The sequence below is a fragment of the Dermochelys coriacea genome, chromosome 27, assembly GCF_009764565.3.
Source record: "Dermochelys coriacea isolate rDerCor1 chromosome 27, rDerCor1.pri.v4, whole genome shotgun sequence".
NCBI classification, from domain to species: domain Eukaryota; kingdom Metazoa; phylum Chordata; order Testudines; family Dermochelyidae; genus Dermochelys; species Dermochelys coriacea.
Window position 1 is genome coordinate 11,275,345 of NC_050094.1, and position 23,110 is coordinate 11,298,454.

General features: G+C 52.9%; 1 protein-coding gene across 1 annotated transcript in view; it reads right to left on the bottom strand.

Moving 5' to 3' along the window:
- Positions 1-22,069, bottom strand: part of GPR179 (G protein-coupled receptor 179) — a 39,825-nt gene extending 17,756 nt beyond the window's left edge. Inside the window, exons 1-5 of the mRNA XM_038386000.2 lie at positions 20,928-22,069; positions 8,156-8,264; positions 3,516-3,618; positions 2,247-2,476; positions 847-915 (exon numbers count right to left, since the gene is read on the bottom strand). Coding sequence (XP_038241928.1) covers positions 847-915; positions 2,247-2,476; positions 3,516-3,618; positions 8,156-8,264; positions 20,928-21,793 — 1,377 coding nt within the window. The 5' untranslated portion in view covers positions 21,794-22,069. The remainder of the gene's footprint in view (positions 1-846; positions 916-2,246; positions 2,477-3,515; positions 3,619-8,155; positions 8,265-20,927) is intronic.
- Positions 22,070-23,110: the final 1,041 nt, after the last annotated feature.

A 23,110-nucleotide genomic window follows, 5' to 3' on the forward strand; every position in this document is an offset into this window, starting at 1 on the left:
CTACACTGAAGCTTGCTGCTGTAGCATTTGAAGTGTAGACATACCCTCCGGCTCAGCGAATTCTGGGTGTGAAATAGCCCCAGTGAAATGTGCCACTGGACCCAAACCCTCACATAGTCTTTCCTAGCTACTGTGGACCCTATTAGGGAACCATGTGATGTTGTCTATCAATTGGCAACTGCCCCACCCCAGAGAACTAGGGTCCCCTGGGACAGGAGGAGCAGAACCAATCCCCGGGGAGGAGGGGCGATACACGTCTATGCTCTTGTGCAGTTGAGGATTCCTCTCTGCCTAGAAATTTACACGGTTCCATGCTCATCACTCTGCTACCTGACGGCTCTTACTAGATACTAGGGACGCTCAGATACGTGCAAGGCATTGTTCTAGCCTCTGAATGCTCTGCTGGATGATGGATCTGTGGGAGGGCATGGCAGGTAGCCTCAGGGTACATCTGCCCTGGAGCTGGTGGTATCATTTCCAGCCGGGGTAGATGGATCTGTGCTAGCTCTGATCAAGCCAATGCACTAAAAATAGCCATGTAGCTGCGCTGGCATGAGGAGTGGGATGGCTAAACTGCCCAATGTGTGCCTTCATTGGGATTCCTGGGGTGAATCCATCCGCAGTGTAACTCTATTGGCTGGATTTGGCCCCCTGGGGTGTCTCTCTCTTTCTCTGTCCTGGCTAGGATCGAAGGTACCGTGGCACAAGGAGATCACCAGACAGGAAGGTCTGAGAAGAGGGAAAGCACTGAACCTACTTCTATCCGGCCCAGCCTCCTTCCGGAGTCAGGGTGCTCTTGGGGCAAGGAACGGAGTGCTGACTTCCCAATGCAAGCCAGATACTTACAGGGAAGTAGAGAAGCAGAGATCCAAAGAGGATGGTCTCCAGCAGGATAACTCCTGATGCCCGAATCCTCTAGGGAAAGAAGGAGAGAGAGACATATACACGTGGTAGAGAATCCATGTGGTGGGGGAACAGACCAAGCAAACATATGATGCCAATGTAGAGAATGCGCAGGGGAGCTGAATGCGGAGAAGGTATTCCTGAATGTGCCCCTACTTGGTGGTGGGGGGAATGCCCCACATCCTTACTGCAGCCCCCCAGAATCAAGCTCCATGGGCCTGGGCACCCCTCTCTAATAAAACTCATATATATATCCTGGACTTGGGCTCTTGAAATAATCCCATTGGAAAAGGAGGTGGCTTGAAAGTGGAGTTAATCCAGTGTGCCAGGTGAGACTGTGCACTAGCAGGAGGCACACTTGTCAATGGAAATGAACAGGAGCATGTGGAAATGTTGCTCTTTCCAGGTGAAGATTTTTATTTTAAATGAAAATGGATGGGGCAGGGGGGAAACCAAAGCTGCTAATAATAATGTTTTGCCACATCTAGTGCCTTCTGGATGAGGCCCTTAAAGCACTTCACAAACATTAATTAGGATGGCCCACCCTTCACTTTTTCCCCCATGACTGAAGCAGTTAAATATCACCCCATTTTCCATATGGGGAAACTGAGGCACAGAGCTGAGGCAACCTGTCCAGGTTTTGGGGCAGCACTGGGCAGAGAACTGAGGTCACCTGGTTTTTAGTCCTGTGCTTAGCACTCCTCAGCTCCGGAGAGCTGGGCAGGAAATCAACCCCTGGGTAGGGCACCTGTACAAGGCTTAAGCAGGGCTTTCTTGGGACTTAAGGTGTGTATAGGGGTTGTGCTGGTCCCCTGCCCATTGCACACAGCCAGCTGACCCGCCCATGCCGCACCGAGGCAGGTGAGTCAATAGCGTCACCCCAGTTCACAGAGGTTGAAGCAACGTTTTCTGAAGTGGCCTCTGATTTTGGCTACCTCCCTTTTATGGGTGCCCAGCTGGAGACATTTAAGACCTGTTTTACAGAGGGGTGGGGCAGGGCACTCCTGACCCCCAGCTCCAGCCAAGGTCAGCAGTAGCTGCAGGGGCTCGGTGCCGAGGTGGCTCAAGTTGGGTGTCTAGAAAACAGGCACCTAAAACTGGAGACCACTGAAAACGTTTCCCTGTGTGACATGGGCTCTGAGCCAGGATTAGCATCCTGCTTTCCTCTCTCTCCAAGGATACTGAACAGAACTTGCACCAGGTCTTGGAGGCTTCACTATATGACACTGGGGTGTTGCAGAGAGGAGGACTGCCCAAGAACCAGGGTTTTTTGAGTCCACTGTAGTAGAGAAGTGGGGCCCCGTAGTAAAAGGGCATTACTCCGTGAGCGCCGGATGCCTTGCCTTGCTCATTCGAAAGTGGTAGGAGACCAGCATACTGAGAAAGACAGTCAGCATGCAGAAGGCCTGGAAAGAGAGGACAGCAGCCCGCAGGGACCAATCCTCCTGGATCAAACACGGGGTGTTGTCCACGCACGTCACGCATCCTTCCTTGCAGGGCCGGCACTCGAGCAAGGTCCCAGAATCCACGGCTCCGTACTGCCCTGCAAACTGGGACAAGCTTTCCTCTGGGCCTGCAGGGGTGAAAAGGAGGCGTGCGGGAAGATTAAAATGTTGCTGCATCTCTGCACAGCCTTTGCTTTCTCTCCTCCCGCAAAACAGACTCATGGATCTGTCCTGGGCCTGATCAGAGCCTGCACTAGGCGTAAGCAGACTAAGCAATTGCTTATGGCCCCAAGCAGCTCAAGGTGGGCCCCCATTTGCTTTTTATTATGCGTTGGGGGAGCGAAAACATTCCTGTTTGGGCACCCAATGGGCTAGCACTGCCTCTTGGCCTGATTCTCTGCTGCCCCGCCCCATCTATACCAGCGCGGCATAGGTGTGAAAAGCTGCCTTTCAGACTTGGTAGCACCCTGTTTGCGCGGGTATAAATGATAGTCCAAGGTGCAGAGCAATCATTGGGACCCTCTTCTGTCTGGCTATGGCATCTCTAAGGCCTGGTTAACTCAAGGTGTGACATTAACCCTTCTTGGTTGAGCCAATTTTAACTTGGCCCTGTGATTTATAGTCCCACCCATCCCTTTCCACTGATGAAGGGTATTTTCCTGTCCTGGGTGGCAGATCAGGGCAAGGTTAAGGCAAAGCAGGGCACAGATCAGCCCCAAGGGTCCAAACCCATGGATGCGTTTCCATGGATGGAACTGCAGCATCTGGGAAGGGGAGCCTTTTGGAAATGCTGGGTGCTTATAACGCTCGGAGATGGCGGGGGGGGGGGCCTGTGGAGTCGGAGAGCTGGGAAGCTAGAGAGGAAGGAGGGTGCAATGTTTAAAGCACCAGCCTTGGATATGGGAGACCTGGCTTCAGCTCCCTGCTTAGCCACCGATGTTCTGCACAACCGTGGGCAAATCACTTAGCTTCAGCTCCCCCTCTGTGAAACGGGAGGGTTGTTGGGGAGGTGCTCGCATGCTATGGGGAAGGAGGCCAGGTAAGATGGGTCACTAGGAGAGCCAAGCTTTGGCTTTGTACTGCAGATGCAGCCCAAGGAAAAAGCCAAGCCCAGCCACCCAGAGGAGATGCTCCAGCTGGGGTAGGCCAGGCAGGGTTACCACCTACCGGACTGGCCAGTGCCGGAGGCCCTGCTTGTGCCGTAGAAGCCCGGCTTGCACAGACAGAGGTATCTTCCGAGAATGAAGCCACGGCTTTCCTGCGGGATGCACTAAACAAAACATGCCACATGTGAGTGACACGGATCCCCTTCTCTGGGGGGAACCTGGAGCCTCAGTGGGAACATTTGGCCTCTCCCTGACCCGTCCCGGTCAGGAATCTAGATGGCTTTCTTTGGTATGACTGTCCCTCTGTCCTTAGAGGGGTTCCCTCCCCCCGCCCCCGCTCAGTTCGGTCCCCCATCCCTTTAAATTTATTTCTGGAAGCCAGTGGTTAAAACATTTAAGAATTAAAGGCAAAAGCCTGATTATCAAATCCCCTCCTAAAACCTAAATGGACACGTAATGCTGCAAAGCGCTAATCCCTGCTACCGTGAGGGCAAAAGCTGGGCGCAGGCAGCCTGCAAAGAGCTCCCCAGTTAATGCCAGGGACGTTGGGATCCCAGGCCAGAGGCCAGATGGTGATGGAGAAATGGGACAGATTGCATGCGCAGCCTAGACCAGGGAGCAGGGCAGAAGCCACGAGAGCCCCAGCCATGAACCCACCGAAGGACTGGCAGCTAATGGCATTCCTACCCGCCGCCCCCACACCCGCTCCCCGCCCCTGTCCTTCCAAACGCAACAGCCATCCACCGGGCTCTGCTGCCAAGAGGCAATTGCTGAGGGGAGAGGAATCAATCTTTCGCCTGCCAGGCGGAGAGCCCCCCAGGGCAGACTGAAGGCGGGGGCTCCGAAGAGGAGGCTGGGCAGGCCTCAGGAACCCGGGGGGCAGGCTGGGAGCAGAAAGGGTGCGGGGCTGGATGGGCTAGATGGAAAGTGACCCCTGTCTCCTCCCCCCGCATGCATGTTTGCTGCTCAGCTGCGATGTATCCAGTGTTGGTCTGAGCAGTACTGATTGCGGGGGTGGGGGAGGGCAGCCGAGGGAGACAAGCTCCCCCCGTCTCCGCTCTCCCGGCTCTCAACGCGCGTTTCCCATCATCCACTTTGTGCAGGCGGCTGCATTGCTGGCTCAGACAGCCCTGCCTCTGGGGCTACCCACCCAACAGTTCCCGCGCTGCTCCGTTCTGGCCAGCGTGGGTGCCGGGACTGCCAAGGGGTGGCATAACCTGTGCTGTAAACACCTGGCTCAGGAAGTGGACCAGTTCCATTCCCCAGGCCAGCGATACACCCTCAGACAAGGGGAACAGCTTTTGATCGTTGGTCTGGGATGTAGAGGTGACAGGCCCCTTCGCCCACTGCTTCCCCTCCCAGTGCTCCTTTTGGGCCAGGCAAGATGCCAGAAGCTCCCAAAGTATCCACTCTGCCACCCCTGCAGTCCTGTCTGTTCAGGCTGGTTCATCAGTAGGTGTTTTGCTTTTCCCTAGGGCTTTCTGTGGGTCTGCATCATTTGAACTTTGGGAGCTGCTTTAAACATGGGCGAGAAACTTTAATCTAAGACAACAGGCCGAGCACCGGAAAGCAGGGACAAGGGCTACCAGATAACTGGGTTCAACTCTCCGTCCGCCAGAGTCGGGAGTGATGCAGCAGGATCCAGCGAGGTAGGACACTGGACTGGGAATCAGGACACCTGGGTTCTTTTCTCATATCTAGCACTGATCTGCTGGGTGACCTTGCACACCTCACTTCCCCTCTCTGTGCCTCCCACCCCCTTGTCTATCCCGCAGTTTTGGGGCAGGGATAGACAATGTATTTTCCCTCCATGTATTTGCACAATGGGACCCAGATCTCAGTCAGGCCCTCTATGGTCATAAGAGGAAGCACAAGCTTTGTATGCTAAGTTGCACATTGCTCATGCAGGACCAGTGGCTATGCCGGAAGGGGGCAGCAACTGGCCCATGGGTGGAAGTGGGATGGAGCCAAATAACCATGCGGTGGGTATGGGGAGACACAATCCCCCAGGGGAGCCAAGGAAACAGACCAAGGAAACCGATAGCGAGTGCAAGCTAAGGAGACAAGGAGCAACTGTGCTCATTAATGCTCTTGGGGGATGTCTCTGAGCCAGGTCATGGTGGCAAAGCTCATGCAAGAGAGGCAGGATTATTACCCTTGGATCTATTAGCCTGTCCCGTTCGCCTGTCCTCCCTCCACCACCCCATCCCTCTCATTTTGCTCCTGGGTGCCTTGAAAACTGCCCCCTTCCCCTCCTGGTCTGGAAGGCTGATTCCATGATTTCTGCCGACCAGAGTGTATTAACCCTGCAAATTTAAGCAGCACTCCAGTAGTTCAAAGGCAGCCTTTTAATTACACACACACACACACACACACACACACACACAGAGGTGTGTGTCCCTGGTATTTACCCAGCATGGGAGAGATGGGAGCAAAAAGAGAAGCAGGACAAGGCAAGATTCGTTAATTAACAAAGCCAGCCGTGCTTCCTTTCTATTTACTTTTTAATGGATAATTACATCAAAAGGCACGTAGGGTGGGATCTTGCTGGGTTTGTCATTTAAAACGGCCCTGGAGGCTGCAGGAGATCTGATTGGACATTAGATCCCAAGCGCTGAACCTCCTAATCCCCAAATGATTAAAGCAACTCTCTCGATCCCCATCCCGCCCCTGCTTGGAGAAGCTGCTGGTTTCCTCTCTCCCTGCTGAGCAGAGGGGACATGCCGGGGCTGCCAGGATGGGTATTACAGTGGTGAATGCTCCATGTGATGGCTAGTACATTAAGCCCCAAAATGTGACCTACCTTAACATGGGTATAATCTGGTATCTCTATCTATCTAATCATCCAGGCATTTATACTGCACTCGGCCCTGGGGGATGGGGAGGAAAACAGAGCGCATGCTAATGATGCTAAAATATCTGTATTCCTGACAAATAGGAGGCTCAAAGTGAGCTGGGGGGGCCCGAATCTCATGGAACGTCAAAGGAAGTTGGGGGCCCGACTCCCTTCAACGCCTTTGAGATCTCCAAGCTGCATTCTTGCCACACCACAATGAAGCAGGCTATTTTTGTAGGCCCTACAGGAAAAGTCACACTTTGTACAGGAGTTGTCTTCATTTGAGGTGGTTAGAAAACTCTTGAAATTTGATTCGTCCTTAACTAACCACACTCAGCGGTTTGTGTGGTCACACGTTAGCTAATGACCCCTATGAGGGAGGAAAACCTGATTCTCCCCATTCTACAGATGGGGAAATCCCCCAGAAGGCAAAGGGACTCGCTCAGCGTCACCCACCAAGCAAGTAGGGTTGCCAAACCTCCAGGATTTTCCTGGCGTCTCCAGGAATTAAAGATTCATCTTGATTTGAAGATCACCTCCAGTGATGAAACTTTCAGGAATACGTCTAATCAAAATTGGCAACCCTACAAGCAAGTGCTTCAGTTCTAGCTCAGAATTGCACTCAGGACTTCCTGCTTCCTAACGGCAGACCTCTAGGCACCCCTGCCTCTCCTGAAGAGAACAGCATTGCCCAGTGGTTAGGCTCTAGCCTGGAACGCCAGAAACATGCATGCAATTTTCTCCTCCAGAACAGACTTCCAATGTGACTTTGGGCAAGTCTCTTAGGCCCAGGCCCTCAAAGCTATTCAGGGGCCCAACTCCCACTGAAATCACATAAATGCCTAATAATAATAAAAACCTAATACCTTTGAGGTTCCGTCTCTTTGGCTCGCTCTGTGCCTCAGTTTCCCCATCTGTACAGTGGGGTTTCACCTGCCTCACTGGTGGGTTGTGAGGCTAACTATGTTGAAGACTGTTAGGTGTTCAGAGAGTAGGGTCATGGGTGGCAGATCGGTACCTAAAATAGACAGATCATTCTATTCCCATGGGGTCACTTCTTGGGGGTGGGGGGAGGGGGTTATGCACTGAAGATGGCTCTGATTCCAGAAGCTTTTCAAACTGCCCACTGTGGGAACTCTTTCAATAGGGGGGCATAGCAGACAGCAGCTGGTCAGTGCAGAGTTGTGACATCTGAACTCATGGGATAGGGGTAATAGCTGCCATGGAAGGGGGGGTCAAAGGTCTGTGAATGGGGATGGGTTCATGCTGCTCGGAGGGAGTCAGGTCACACACTGTCTCTCATGGTGAAACAAAAACCAATGTGCGTACATGCAGATTTGCACAGTAAACCTCACTGGCTGCGAGGCAGGGAGCAGCTGAGCTAAGCAGATGGGTCAGCAGGAGTGGGGATAATATTCAGCAGTGAAGGAGAGCCAGGGAATAGTGGAAACCAGGAGAGAGGAAGGACTCTGGAAAGACGAGTGAAATTACAAGGAAGGATAATGTCCCTTGGGAGTGGAGGGAAGCGAGATGTAAGGGTTTGAACCAGAGCCCACTGAAGTCAGAGGGAGTTTTTCCATTGGCTCCACTGAGCTTTGGATCAAGCCCTCCGGCCCAAGGAGAGGGATTTCAGTCGCACTGGGGTTTGCCTGGGGAGCTGGCAACTCCCCTGTCCTCAAAGCCCAGCTCGGGCTGTGGGAAAGTCTGGGTCTGGACTTGGCCTCTGAGGCCAAGCTGCTCCTACACAGGGGTTCAGTGAGGCAATAAACAAAGAGCTGTCAGAGGCAGAGGGGGCAAACAAGGTGCTAAATGGTGCCTGTCAGGGAGGGGTGTGGGCCGCACTAATGAGCCCAGGCCCCATTTACCTGAGTACTGTTAAGATCACACTGGTGTGAATTGGTGAACCATCCCGGGCCTCTGGTGCACTGATTGATGTCCACGTTCTGCAGCTTGACGTCCATCCTCACCACGCCCCTGGAAGACAGGAGCAAGGGTTAGGTGCAGCAGGAGCTGGGAACTTGAGCCTTAGGTTCCCCCTCTTTCCTCCCATGGGACCAGGCCATAGCACTAAGGGTCAAAGAAGCTGCAATGGTCCCCACCACTGTTCTGGTGCCCAGGGTGGGAAAGAAGGCTGCCTTCTGCCTATGAACGACCCCTGGACCGAGGCTGTAAACTCAGGCTCTGCCTGTGTGGTCGAATAGCCAGGACACTGGACTTGGCCACACGGGCTCCCAGTGTCACAGACATCTCGTTTTGCTTTCACTAAGGCTGTGGGAGGCCTGGGTTTTATTCTTGGCTCTCCCGCTAACAGGCTCCGTGACCTCATGGAAGTCATTTTCCCTCTCTCTGCCTCAGTTTCCCCTTCCACCCCTTGTCTGGTTTGTCTATGAGCGCTTTGGGGCAGGGGTTGTCTCTTGTCCACCTAGCACAGTGGGACTCAGATTTCCAGTGGCTACTCTCATAGCAATGTCAGGCTGGAAGGGACCTCGAGAGATCATCCAGTCCAGCCCCTTGCACTGAGGCAAGACCAAGTAAACCTAGACCATCCTTGACGAGTTATTTGTTTAGCCTGCTCTTAAAAAACAGCAGTGACAGGGACTCCACAACCTCCCTTGAAAACCTCACTTCACAGAGCTTAATGGCCCTGAAAGGTAGAAAGGTTTTTCCCAAGAGCTAACAGAAATCTCCCTGGCTGCAGATTAAGCTCATTAAGTCTTGTCCTACCTCCAGTGGCCATGGAGAACAACGGATCCCTGTCCTCTTTGTAACAGCCCTTAAAGTATTTGAAGAAAGTTAAAGGTCCCCCCCTCAGCCTTCTTTTCTCAAGACTAAACACGCCCGTTTTTTTTAACCTTTCCTCATTGTTCAGGTTTTCTCAACCCTCGATCACTTTTGTTGCTCTCCTCTGGACTCCTCCAATTTGTCCACTTCTTTCCTGAAGTGGTGCCCAGAACTGGATGCACGATTCCAGCTGATGCTTCACCAGGGCCGAGCAGAACGAGAGAATCACCCCAGTTACCTCCCGTGTCTTACATACAAAGCTCCTATTAATACACCCCAGAGTAATAGTAGCCTTGTGCGCCACTGCATGTAAATAACCATCGTATTGCAGGAGACTGCAACCTGCAAATTGCAGAACCGAAACCTGAGCTGGAAAGAAAGTTGTCCTCGCTGGGAGAACCCTGCCCCCGGGTAGGGGGACAGTGCCAGGCTGGGGACTTAAGTGGTGCTAAGTATCATAGAATCATAGAATCATAGAATATCAGGGTTGGAAGGGACCCCAGAAGGTCATCTAGTCCAACCCCCTGCTCAAAGCAGGACCAAGTCCCAGTTAAATCATCCTAGCCAGGGCTTTGTCAAGCCTGACCTTAAAAACCTCTAAGGAAGGAGATTCTACCACCTCCCTAGGTAATGCATTCCAGTGTTTCACCACCCTCTTAGTGAAAAAGTTTTTCCTAATATCCAATCTAAACCTCCCCCATTGCAACTTGAGACCATTACTCCTCGTTCTGTCATCTGCTACCATTGAGAACAGTCTAGAGCCATCCTCTTTGAAACCCCCTTTCAGGTAGTTGAAAGCAGCTATCAAATCCCCCCTCATTCTTCTCTTCTGCAGACTAAACAATCCCAGCTCCCTCAGCCTCTCCTCATAAGTCATGTGCTCTAGACCCCTAATCATTTTTGTTGCCCTTCGCTGTACTCTTTCCAATTTATCCACATCCTTCTTGTAGTGTGGGGCCCAAAACTGGACACAGTACTCCAGATGAGGCCTCACCAGTGTCGAATAGAGGGGAACGATCACGTCCCTCGATCTGCTCGCTATGCCCCTACTTATACATCCCAAAATGCCATTGGCCTTCTTGGCAACAAGGGCACACTGCTGACTCATATCCAGCTTCTCGTCCACTGTCACCCCTAGGTCCTTTTCCGCAGAACTGCTGCCGAGCCATTCGGTCCCTAGTCTGTAGCGGTGCATTGGATTCTTCCATCCTAAGTGCAGGACCCTGCACTTATCCTTATTAAACCTCATTAGATTTCTTTTGGCCCAATCTTCCAATTTGTCTAGGTCCTTCTGTATCCTATCCCTCCCCTCCAGCGTATCTACCACTCCTCCCAGTTTAGTATCATCCGCAAATTTGCTGAGAGTGCAATCCACACCATCCTCCAGATCATTTATGAAGATATTGAACAAAACGGGCCCCAGGACCGACCCCTGGGGCACTCCACTTGACACCGGCTGCCAACTAGACATGGAGCCATTGATCACTACCCGTTGAGCCCGACAATCTAGCCAGCTTTCTACCCACCTTATAGTGCATTCATCCAGCCCATACTTCCTTAACTTGCTGACAAGAATGCTGTGGGAGACCGTGTCAAAAGCTTTGCTAAAGTCAAGAAACAATACATCCACTGCTTTCCCTTCATCCACAGAACCAGTAATCTCATCATAAAAGGCGATTAGATTAGTCAGGCATGACCTTCCCTTGGTGAATCCATGCTGACTGTTCATGATCACTTTCCTCTCCTCTAAGTGCTTCAGGATTGATTCTTTGAGGACCTGCTCCATGATTTTTCCAGGGACTGAGGTGAGGCTGACCGGCCTGTAGTTCCCAGGATCCTCCTTCTTCCCTTTTTTAAAGATGGGCACTACATTAGCCTTTTTCCAGTCATCCGGGACTTCCCCCGTTCGCCACGAGTTTTCAAAGATAATGGCCAAGGGCTCTGCAATCACAGCCGCCAATTCCTTCAGCACTCTCGGATGCAATTCGTCCGGCCCCATGGACTTGTGCACGTCCAGCTTTTCTAAATAGTCCCTAACCACCTCTATCTCTACAGAGGGCTGGCCATCTCTTCCCCATTTTGTGATGCCCAGCACAGCAGTCTGGGAGCTGACCTTGTTAGTGAAAACAGAGGCAAAAAAAGCATTGAGTACATTAGCTTTTTCCACATCCTCTGTCACTAGCTTGCCTCCCTCATTCAGTAAGGGGCCCACACTTTCCTTGGCTTTCTTCTTGTTGCCAACATACCTGAAGAAACCCTTCTTGTTACTCTTGACATCTCTGGCTAGCTGCAGCTCCAGGTGCGATTTGGCCCTCCTGATATCTTTCCTACATGCCCGAGCAATATTTTTATACTCTTCCCTGGTCATATGTCCAACCTTCCACTTCTTGTAAGCTTCTTTTTTATGTTTAAGATCCGCTAGGATTTCACCATTAAGCCAGGCTGGTCGCCTGCCATATTTACTATTCTTTCGACTCATCGGGATGGTTTGTCCCTGTAACCTCAACAGGGATTCCTTGAAATACAGCCAGCTCTCCTGGACTCCCTTCCCTTTCATGTTAGTCCCCCAGGGGATCCTGGCCATCTGTTCCCTGAGGGAGTCAAAGTCTGCTTTCCTGAAGTCCAGGGTCCGTATCCTGCTGCTTACCTTTCTTCCCTGCGTCAGGATCCTGAACTCAACCAACTCATGGTCACTGCCTCCCAGATTCCCATCCACTTTTGCTTCCCCCACTAATTCTACCCGGTTTGTGAGCAGCAGGTCAAGAAAAGCGCTCCCCCTAGTTGGCTCCCCTAGCACTTGCACCAGGAAATTGTCCCCTACGCTTTCCAAAAACTTCCTGGATTGTCTATGCACCGCTGTATTGCTCTCCCAGCAGATATCAGGAAAATTAAAGTCACCCATGAGAATCAGGGCATGCGATCTAGTAGCTTCCGTGAGTTGCCGGAAGAAAGCCTCATCCACCTCATCCCCCTGGTCCGGTGGTCTATAGCAGACTCCCACCATGACATCACTCTTGTTGCACACACTTCTAAACTTAATCCAGAGACACTCAGGTTTTTCTACAGTTTCGTACCGGAGCTCTGAGCAGTCATACTGCTCCCTTACATACAGTGCTACTCCCCCACCTTTTCTGCCCTGCCTGTCCATCCTGTATCACACTGGCTCTCTGCCCAGGATCTCCCCGTTTGTACAGAGCTCAGATGAAAGGGGCTAGCGATGTGCAAAATATAGTTCTTCTCATCACCACACGTAGTGTACACGCATTTATTTGTGCATAGTTGTGTGCACGGGAGTTGTAGCCATGTGACAGGGAAGGTGGGGGGGTTACACGAGGGATACATAAAATGGGAGAACTAGGCCCCATTGGGGCAAATTCCCCTCGGTTAAGCCCGTTACAGTCCTCTGACTACCCTGTAGTTACACGGGTGTGATTAAGAAGATAATTGGGCCTGGGAGCTAAGAATCCTAGGGTGAGGAGCCATCCAACGAAGGTGATGAGGAAAACAACAGAGAGCAAGGAAAAGGAAACAGACAAATTAGGGGGAGAAAGAGAGTGTGGCTGGATGCATGGGGTGGGGAGATAGAAAGACAGATGGATCTTGACTTGCATACATTGATAGATAGATTAGATCTGCCTGTGCAGCTGTACTCAGGAGCCATTCATTAGTTTTTGACCCATTTTCCATGCACAGGATGACAACAACCTCCTTTCCCTGTTGCATGTCTCTCTCCCTTGTCATTCTCCATCCAGAAACAGGGAGAGTCCTTTAACCAGCATGGATCCAGAAGTTAGCAGGGAAGGGGGAATCACATGCGCCAGGTGTTGCCTGGGCAGGGATGAGGGGTTGTTTGTTTTGTAAACAAACCCCGATAGGCAGGACAAGCAGCATGGGCTGCAGCAGGCCTGCCTCTATGGGCGATGGGCCAGCTGGCTTCCTGGGCTCCCTCGGGCGCACTTCTGCCCTGGATGCAGGGAGATGAGATTTAGGGCTTACTGACTGCTCAGCCTGTGGGTGTGTCTTCGGCACAGCTGTTCCCGAGGCTGAGTGATCCAGGCAGTCCCAATCACCTTTCTATTTATACCACCTGCCTTGGGTGGGAGCCAGAGACATGAGGGTGAGGTCTGGGGTAGAAAGAGAAGGGAGGTAGGGACACAGCCTGAATTAGGGCAACGTGTGGGTGAATCCCTCATCAGATCCATAATCTGTCTGGCTGGACATATTATAGCAGCTCCTGCTAGTGCTGCACTAAAACTGATCACCCTTTTAATTCTAAACCTCATTTAAATAGAGTAGGGTTTCTTAAAGGAACACTGCCAGGTTTAGCCTCTGATCCTGCAATGAGCGCTGGGTGGGTGCTGGGGTCCACTGCAGTATCAGGGCCTAAACTCCTAGATTTACGTTCCATAAAACAAATCAATCAAACAAAAAGAAAATAAAATAAAAAACACGCCAGTCCTCCCCTCAACAAAAAACACAGATGTTTTTAAGAAACCTAAAATCCATAGAAATGACCCATAGCCTTATGAGATGGACAGGCTAGGATGATTTAGATAGATAGATAGATGATCGGCGATTAGATTAGATAGAAATTGACTATAAACCATAAGTGAAATTGATGTGTTTTCAGCACTTGAGTGATGGGCTCTAAAAGGTGAACACAAAGCATCAGTGATGGAAAGTGAGATTTGTAAAAGGTTTAATCATTTGAGGTATTCGCAGTAACTTAGGGAAGGACATTTCATAGAATCAGAGAAATGTAGGGCTGGAAGGGACCTCAAGAAGTCATCCAGTCCAGCCCCCTGCGCTGAAGCAGGACCTAGACCATCCCTGACAGGCGTTTGTCCAGCCAGTTCTTAAAAACCTCCAGTGAATTCCACAACCTCCCTCGGAAGCCTGTTCCAGAGCTCAACTACCCCTATAGTTAGAAAGTTTTCCCCAACATCTAACTTAAATCTCCCTTGCTGCAGAGTAAGCCCGTTACTTCTTATCCTACCTTCAGTGAACATGGAGAGCAACTGATCACTGTTCTCTTTGTAACAGCCCTTAACATATTTGAAGACTGTTACCTGGTTCCCTCCCCCTTCCCCCCAAGTTTTCTTTTCTCAAGACTAAGGACTTTGGGGGTTTGTTTTGTGTATTTTTAAATCTTGGGGGGAAAATCCTGAAATATTTACTCAGGTGAAATTCACCTTTGGGAATTCAGCAGGTGCTTTTTTAAAGGATTGAGTAAAATCTGCCTATCTACCTTAGGGTTTTGTGTCACTGCCCATCACCATGGTATCTGAGCACCTACCTAGCTAGCTGGCAATGAGCAAAGTCCGTAGTGCACTTGTGAAGTCTCTGGTTCTTTTCCCTTTTGGGGGTATAAAGTCCCACTTTGCATAAGAGCAGGGGGGCTGGAACAATTTGTACAGTGTGGAGGGGGTTAAAAGCCATTGAACCAAACTGTAAACCCTGGATATGATGGAAACCACTTCAAGACAGCGGGTGCAGCTGCACCCCTAGTTCCAGCACCTATACATGAGTTATTTGGTCTTTAATGAGTGCAAAGTTGCTGCTGTGACCGGTTACCGTGGAAAAACTGTCGATAACTGAGTAAACAATTCAGGTTTTAGTATCTTTTAATTGCTATTTGTTGTTTGTATCAGAGCAGTGCTTACATGTCCCCATCAGGGATCAGGGCCTGGAGCTGTACACAGCTATAACCAACAAATGGTCCTTGCCCCAAAAGGTTTATAAGCTAAGTATGAAATAAAAGGCGACAAATGGATACTTTCCTCCCACTCCAGTCAATGGGGCCGCTCACCTATGTAAAACTAAGCATGCGTCTACATGCTTTTGCTGGATCCACAGTGCTCAGCACCTTGCAGGATTGAGGGACAACAAAGAGAGCTCCATGTAAATCCCACATGGTTAAGGCTCTGGGTCTGTCTACACTACAGTCAGAGAAGTGACTGCAGCAAATGTAGACATACCCCAGCTAGCTCTGATCTAGCTAGCGGAGCTCCATCCAGTAAGCAGCAGTGAAGTGATGGTAGCGCAGGCTGTACAAGTCTACACGGGACCACTGGGTAGGTACTCGAGTGGCGAGCCCAGGTTGCTGCAGGTTCACTGCTCTTGTTACGGAGCTGGCTAGATCCGCAGCCACACCTCGGACGGCAGTGTAGACAGACCCTCTGTGCGATTCCAGATGCAGTGGCTGGCTGGACCTGATCGGTTTCCAGAGGTGGCACTGCCTGAGGGAATTTCCTCCTGGAAAATCCACCAGGAGCTCCTGCTGCTCACAGAAACTGTGAGTCACTCTGGGACTTCCAGCCTTCTCCCTGGGGGTCAGCATGAGGCTTATGCCCTATTTAAGTCATGCTAGGACCAGTTACTTAAGAGCAGCTTGGATTGCAAGCTCTTTAGGACAGGGACTGTCTTTTTGTTCTGGGTTTGTACAGCACTAAGCACAGTGAAGTGCTGGGCCAGGGCACAATAGTAATCATAGTAAACAAACAAGGAGAGGTTAAGTGGGATTATTAAGTGGGGCATAAGCCCTGGGGCCCTCAGCACAGAGATGAATTTTGCCCAGAAAGTAAGTGAGAGAGAGAGAGAGAGAGAGAGAGAGAGAGAGTGTACTGTGCAGCTTTGAAGGAAGGGTGGTTTAATGGATCGAGCACTGGACTGAGACTAAGTGCACGTCCCGGTTCAGACCTAGATGTCCTGTGTGACCTCGCTCAAGTCACTTTGGTCCAGGTCCTCAAAGGTCCCTAACTCCCATTGAAAGCAGGGCAGGGTTAGGGCTTCCATGGGAGTTGGGCACCTAGGTACCTTTGAGGATCAGGGCCTTAATCTCTCTGTGCCTCAGTCCCCCCTCCTGCAAAGATGTCCCCCCCCCGGGATGCTGCAAGGCTAAAATCAATCCATTCCCGTGAGGGGCTACAGTGAGGGCGGATACGCACCTAGGAAGAGGGAGAGCTGCAGGCTGAGAACCAGAACTAAGTGGCTGGCTGAGAGGGCTTCCTTGCCTCCCATTGGAACCGCTCTGCAGAGAACTGACCCAAAGGGAAGTGATTCTGCAGGAGGGGACGGGAAGGCCTTATCCCAGCTCAAAGGGCTGCCCAGACAGCCACTTCCGCCGAGAGGCCCCAGTGGCGTTCCCCATTACAGGGCTCTCAGACAGTAACAGATCTTCAATAGACCTGGAAGTGATCAGAATTCAGGAGGGGGTTTTATATATATGTGAGAGAAAATGCTCATTTATCTAACAAAATTAGGAGAACTAATCTGGGCCATTGTAGTGCCCAATAGACCAGCCATGAGCATGCAAATGAGGACCAACGCCCATCAAATTATTATTTATATTACAACATGGCCTAGCGGCCCCAGTTGAGATCAGGACCCCATTGTGCTAGGTGCAGTATCGACATGCAGTGAGAGACAGAAGAACTTACAAGCTAAACAGACAAGGTAGGGGGGGAAACTGAGACACGGAGCGGGGACATGACTGGCTCAAGGTCACCCAGCAGGTCAGTGGCACAGAACGAAGGTCTCCTGATTCCCCAGTCTGCTATTCCACCCATTAGACCATGCTGCCAGTTCTCAACAGGAACTCTGCCCCTTGAATCCGGGAGGAAAGTGAGTCCAATGTAGAGTTGGGAAATCAGGGAGAAAGAGAGTGCGGGGTGAAGGGACGAGTCAGGGTGTTATTAAGGGAATGTGTCAGTGGCACAGGCCACACCAAGTAGCAATTAGGGATCCAGCTATTAACAAAGGACACGTGGGACATGTCGTGAAAGACGGGAGGTGGGGAAATAAACGAAGGAGTGGGCTGGGCAGGAGGAGGCGTTGAATTGGGTCTGATTTGTGCAGAGAGCTGCCCAGACAGCCAAGGCAGTGTCTGAAATCCTCTAGGAGGGAACCTCATTCACCGTAAAACTGAAACAACTGCAGTGTCCCTGCTGACGGCTGTCCCCAACTAACCCTGCGTCTGGAATAAAACCAAAGCTCGAAGGGGCCTGATCGCTGTCCATAGAGCAACAAGAATGTGCCGTGCATGAGCGCTAGACGGATGGATTAGCTGGATGATGCAGGAAAGGGGCTGACTGTGTATTTACACAGCTGTTGTCCAGGTTCTGAGAAGTATTAAGCTCCACCAGGGAAGCCATTTTCCTTGTATTTTTTTTCAACGGGGCTCACTTCCACAATTCGCATTTCTCTAGTGAGAGGCGTCTGCTGGTAGAAACATTGGCCGTGCATTTCCAGCCATGAGGAGGGATAGATAGATAGGTAGATAGATAGATAGATAGATAGATAGATAGATAGATATATTTTTTACAGTGCTGAGAATACTTTCTGGCAGAGGTGTGTGTGTTTGTGAGACTGTGTGTGTCTCAGTGTGTGTGTGGCTAGGTGTGTATCTGAGTGTGTGTGGTTCTGAGTATGTATGTGACTCTGCGTGTGTGGGATTGGGTATGACTCTGAGTGCATGTGTGTGTGACTGTGTGGGATTGTGTATCTGTGACTGTGTGTGTATAGGAGTGCGTGTGCATGTACCCTGCGATTTATACAAAAGGCACGGCCGGTTACACAATATGGTGGTACCTTTGTAGCAGGGCATGACTTTATAGGAGCTGAAACTGACCCATACGGCCTAGGTGACCAGAAACAAGCAGGAGGGCATGATGTATGCTCAGATCAGACTTATTCGCCTGCATAAACTCGTGGCCAAGGGGTGCCATCTATGCTTGGAGGACACAGTGTAAACGGCCACCTGTTGTTTCTGTTTTCTGTAAGCAGGAAAACAGCTGGCAATAGAAGGGAGAGCCGGGGGGACCTACTGATGCCTAGATACATGCAAAAGCAGAATGCTGAGACTCTGGGTGGCTCCAGATGGCGCCAGCTTCAGAAAACAAATAGAAAGAGATACATGCCTCCATCAGCACCCAATCCTTCCCCATCCTAAGGCTGGGGTCATGGGACCTCTCTTTGGATAGAGGGTAATATTGCTTCTCACTTTGAGCCAATAAGGCAGGACCCAAGAGCAGAATCACCTGTAGGGGACACGCCCCAAGAAAAGATGAAACCAATCTGTTGATTGACTTGATCACAGTCTGTAAGTACCTACGTGGGGAACCAACATTTCATAACAGGCTCTTCAGTCTAGCAGAGGAAGGTCTAACACAATCCAGCGACTGGAAGTTGAAGCTAGACAAATTCAGACTGGAAATAAGGTGTAAATTTAATGGTAAGAGTCATTAACTATCAGAACAATTTACCAAGGGTCGTGGTGGAATCGCCATCCATAACCATTTAAAAATCAAGACGGGTGTTTTTCTAAAAGATCCCCTCTAGGAATTACCTGGGGGTAGTTCTCTGGCCTGTGTTATTCAGGAGGTCAGACTGGATGATCACAATGGTCCCTGCTGGCCTTAGGATGTCTGACTCCAGTTCCAAGCTCTGGATGTAGCTCCAATCTTCTTCTCTCTATAATGGGCTGAATTAGATTCCAGCCACCCCAACTATGGAGGGTTCCAGCTCCAAATCCGCAGTGACCCAGAGTTTGCGGAGGTCTTCAGATTTGACCCACCGGAGCTGAGACTTTGGATGCAACTCTGGATTGGAACTTTTGGTTTGGGCTCCAGGATGTGAAGCACTAGAAGGAAACGCGTAAATCCTATTTCTGGGCAGCTGTCCTAGAGACCAGGCTCTGACTGGAACCTGTAGAAAGTTAACCTCGGAGCCCTGGGAAAGCTTGGCAATGTTCTGGTCTTAGCACCCAGCATTCTGGTCCTGCACCTTCTCTTGTGATCCTAAGTTTACCGTCCCTTCGCACCGGCATAGATCAACCCTCTTGAGCATCATCATTCCAGAAACACCTCGGTATCAAACACCAAAGGCTCTGAGTCCAGAGCTGGCCCTATAAACCATAGCTGGGTAGAAGGACGCCACTGTCTTACGAGAGCCGCTATAGTCCAGTGCGGGAAACACTAGATTGGGATCCAGATAAATCCCAGTGCTGCCTCTGATCTGCTGCTTGTCTTTGCGCTTCTATTGTCCCCTCTCTGGCTTGTCTCGCCTGCCCTCCCTCCTGTTGGCCAAGCCTGTTTGGTTCCTTGGTCACGGCATGGAAAGACAGGGGCTTGGGGGAATCCATTTCGGCTTGTCATAGGGCCAATCGCCCAGGCTGCCCCGGCAAGGTTGCGTTAACCCTTTGCTGCTCACCAGGTGGCCTGGCCCCCTCTCCCTGCTCTGACACGGTCCCTGATAGATCTGGAACGCTGGGATGCAAACAAGGAGGTCGGAGGCCCCCCTCCCATTTCAGTCGGTCCCTGGCCACTCTGGGGGGCTGAAAATAGCTTCTCCTCTCCCCCTACATGATCCCGTGCAAAGGACGCCCGTGGGGAGCCTGGGAGGAAGGATGGGGATGCCAAGGGTGGCACAGGGGCTTGACACCGAGCGCCAGAGCTGGAAGCTTGTAGCTCCCAGAAGCGGAGCAGAACCGAATGCGCAGGATGCCTGGAGTCTGGCAGGAGCGCTGGGATTCTCTTTGATCAGAGAGAGTCTTGACAGGAAAGGAGGGCTGAGACCAGGGGGGTGAAAGGGCTCCCCCTGCTCCCAATCCATCAGTGACCCGTCACGCCGTACCTCAAACCCCACCTTGTAATAACCACCTGGAGCCAGGTTTGTTCACGGCCCAGCCATGGATTGGCTGGCCAGGGCTGTGGCTTGGGGGCCTGCTGGGGTCACCACCTGAATATACAGTGACAATGTCAGCTGGCATCCAGCCTGTCTTCCAGCAGAGTCCAGGGCACTGGAAACCCCGGGGAAGGGGTGAGGAAAGATGTGGTGGAGACCCAGAGGTGTGTACGCTGGGAGCCCCTGCAGGTCCGCACCCAGGGCGATGGACCAGAGGGGGGTCCCCAGAGCTCTGTCCCAGGGTAGCTGGGCTGACGGGCACCTCTGCAGCTCTGTGCCAAGGCATAGGTGGGATGAAGACATTCCTGCAGCTCTGCACCTCTGAGCATGTAAGTGGCAGGGATCCTGGCCCCTCTGCACTGCAGAGAGTGGGGGCTGGGGGAACGGTGCAGTGCTGCATCCCAGGGGTATGCTAGGTGGGGGATCCCCCTGTTTTGCACCCAGGGTGGGGTATGTTAGGTAGGGGATCCCCCAGCTCTGCACCCTGGGGGGGTGTTAGATGGGGAATCCCTCAGTCTGGCACCCTGCGGTGGGGTACGTTCAGTGTGGGGGGGTGTTCACCAGCTCTGCATCCCGGGGTGAGGTATGTTATGTCAGGGGATTCCCCCAGCTCCACACGCTGGGGAACGGTATGTCAGGTGGGGGATCCCCAGCTCTGCACATGGGGGTGGGGTATTTTAGGTCAGGGTATCTCCAGCTTCGTACACCGGGGTGGGACATTGTAGGTGGGGGATCCCCAGTAGTGCATGCCGGGGTGGGGTGTATTAGGTGGAGGATCCCCAGCTCTGCATCCAGGGGAGATATGTGGGGGGAATCCCCCAGTTTGGCACCCCGGGATGGGCTATGTTAGGTGGAGGGAATCCCCCAGTTTGGCACCCCAGGGTGGGGTATGTTAGGTGGGGGGGATGCCCTAGTTTGGCACTCCAGTTAGGTGGGGGGGCGGGTCCCCCAGCTCTGCACTCTGCAGTGCGGGGGTGGGGGGGAATCCGTCCAAGTCTGCAGCCCAGGGAAGTGAGAGAGAAGAGAATCCGCCCACCCCCAGCTGCTGGCTGGAGGGGAGGGGGAATGCAGCGCTCTGAACTCTCCTTCCCAAGCACCCCCCTATCCTCATCCTCATGCACCTCCCACCACGGGCACCCCCTATGCCCGCCCCCCGGTGTCACCCCCACTCACTTGAACTCGGGGCTCAGGTCCGGCTTCAGCCCGTAGAAGGAGGAGGACAGGGTCACCATCCAGCTGGGCAGGAACTTGCTCTCCTGGCACTCCAGGAAGGGCGGCGACCACTTGACGTGGCGGGAGTCCATCACGTAGCTGTCGCCCCGGTTCCACTTGGGGGTGTCCAGGCTCTTGAGGTCGTTGCTGAGGACCCGCTTGTGCAGGAAAAGGCCCCGCTGGGCCTGCAGGCCGTTGAACCACTGGTTTTCCCAGCTCAGGTTCCGCACGTTCTCGGAAGAGGCGGTCAGGTCCTGCAGCAAGATCTCGTTGTTCTCCTTGGTGGCCTGGAGCATCAGCTGGGGTTTGGAAGACGCCGGGTGGGCGTCAAAGATCAGCATGGCCCGGTAGACCTGGGGATCCCCTTCGACGACGCTCCGGACCAGGGCATGGTACCACTCCACATCCTCCTTGACGCTTGACTCCCTGATGTCATTGGTCTGGAAGATCATGTTGAGGAAGTTGGTGGCGTGGGTCAAGGTCTCGGTGGCCCCCCTCAGAGCAGAGCGCAGGCCCGGCGGGGGGCTGGAGGCCCTGTCCCCGTCCCGCGCCTCGAAGCGGCGGCTGCAGTTGGCTTGGGAGAGCCTCAGAGCGTCCCCTGAGTACAGGAAAGTCAAGGCTGCCTCAGAACCCTCCAGGTCCACCTTGTCCAGGTCCGGGGTGGGCACCCAAGTGGAAGCTGAGGAAAAGGACGACGATGGAGTCCATTCCTTTGCCTTGGCCGTCCTGGCCTTGGAGGGAGGCAACCTCTGGGGCTGGAAGATCCCCGCACCCCACACAAGCTCCATCTGGAAGCCCCAGAGCAGAGGCCACAGCCAGAGCCCCATGGCTGGGTGAAGGGATCAAAAGAGCCGAGACCCTGCCACCCTGCAGCCGGCAGGGCTCATCTCAGCAGCGGTGGCAGCAGAAGCCGGCAGGGGGAAGAAGCCCCTCCTTTCCCGTGGACAAGTGGTGGTGCATCGGGAGACCCTTAGGAGGTGGAGGAACAAAGCGGTGACAGGTTCATGGCTAAGAGAAGCTGTGGCGGCGTGCATTTATGCCTGCTCAAGTGTACTCTTCATCTTCTGAAATATGCAGGACTCTCTCACAATTGCTCCTTTTTTTTTTTTGGTCCCCCTCCATCCCCCCCCCCTTTGCTGGCGACAGAACGGACGTCACCGGCTCCTCCAAACTATGTACATCTGTCGGTGCTGCCCTCTCCGTGCCCCCCCCCCGGTCGCTCGTCCACGCCTGGACCTAATGCGAAGGCTTTTAAATCGCTGCAGATCCTCCCCCCACCCCCACCCCTGGAGCGCCTCGCTGCCCACTAATGCTCCAAATGGAGAAATCCACCCCGGGCTGGAGGCAGGGAACGATTGAGGGCGACTCTCTCTCCTGCGTTAGGTCCATTAGGGAGATCTGGGGCTGGCTGTGATGCGAGCAAATCCTAGATGGGGCTCCATGGCAACGGATCCTGAACGTGCTTCGCCCCCCACCCCGCTTCCCCATTCATCAGCTTCGCCAAGGCCAGGATGGGCATTTATAAGGTCACCCGCTGCTGTTCGCATCACACCGCGACATGGAATTAACCATTTCGGCTCCGCGTGGCCGGGGCGGGGGCCGGGGCTGCGTGTGTGTCTGGGGGGGGGGAGGTTCAGCCACTCTGCGCTGCTCACGAGCCGCGCCTGCTACACACCCAGTGTCACCAGGCGGCGTGTCCGTTAGTGGCGGCCTGGGGCGAGAAGCGGGGGGCAGACGGAAAGGGGAGTGGGCTGGAGAGAATGAAAAAGGGACCAAGACACAGACCGAGCGAGCGAGAGGCGATCCGGGAGGGAGAGAGCCAGAGCTGGCGGTGCCGCAGCCCTGGCTCAAAGTGGGTCCACCCGATGCAGGGCGTAGGGTGGGGCTCGACGGCGCTCGGCTGCACGCGTTGTTCCGAGGGCACTGGACCCAGGGAGAGGAGGGCGGCTGGGGGGGGGCCGGGAGCGGCCTCCCCTCCTGCGGACAAGATTTTGCCTCAACTGCCTGTTAACACACATGCCTGGCTGCTGGGAGTGGGGGGATGAGCTGGGAGGCCCCTACAGGCTGAGCCGGGCTGCGGGGAGCAGAGCCCTTTGCAGACATCGGCTATTTATGAACCAGGAGGAGGCAGGTAACCGTCCCAC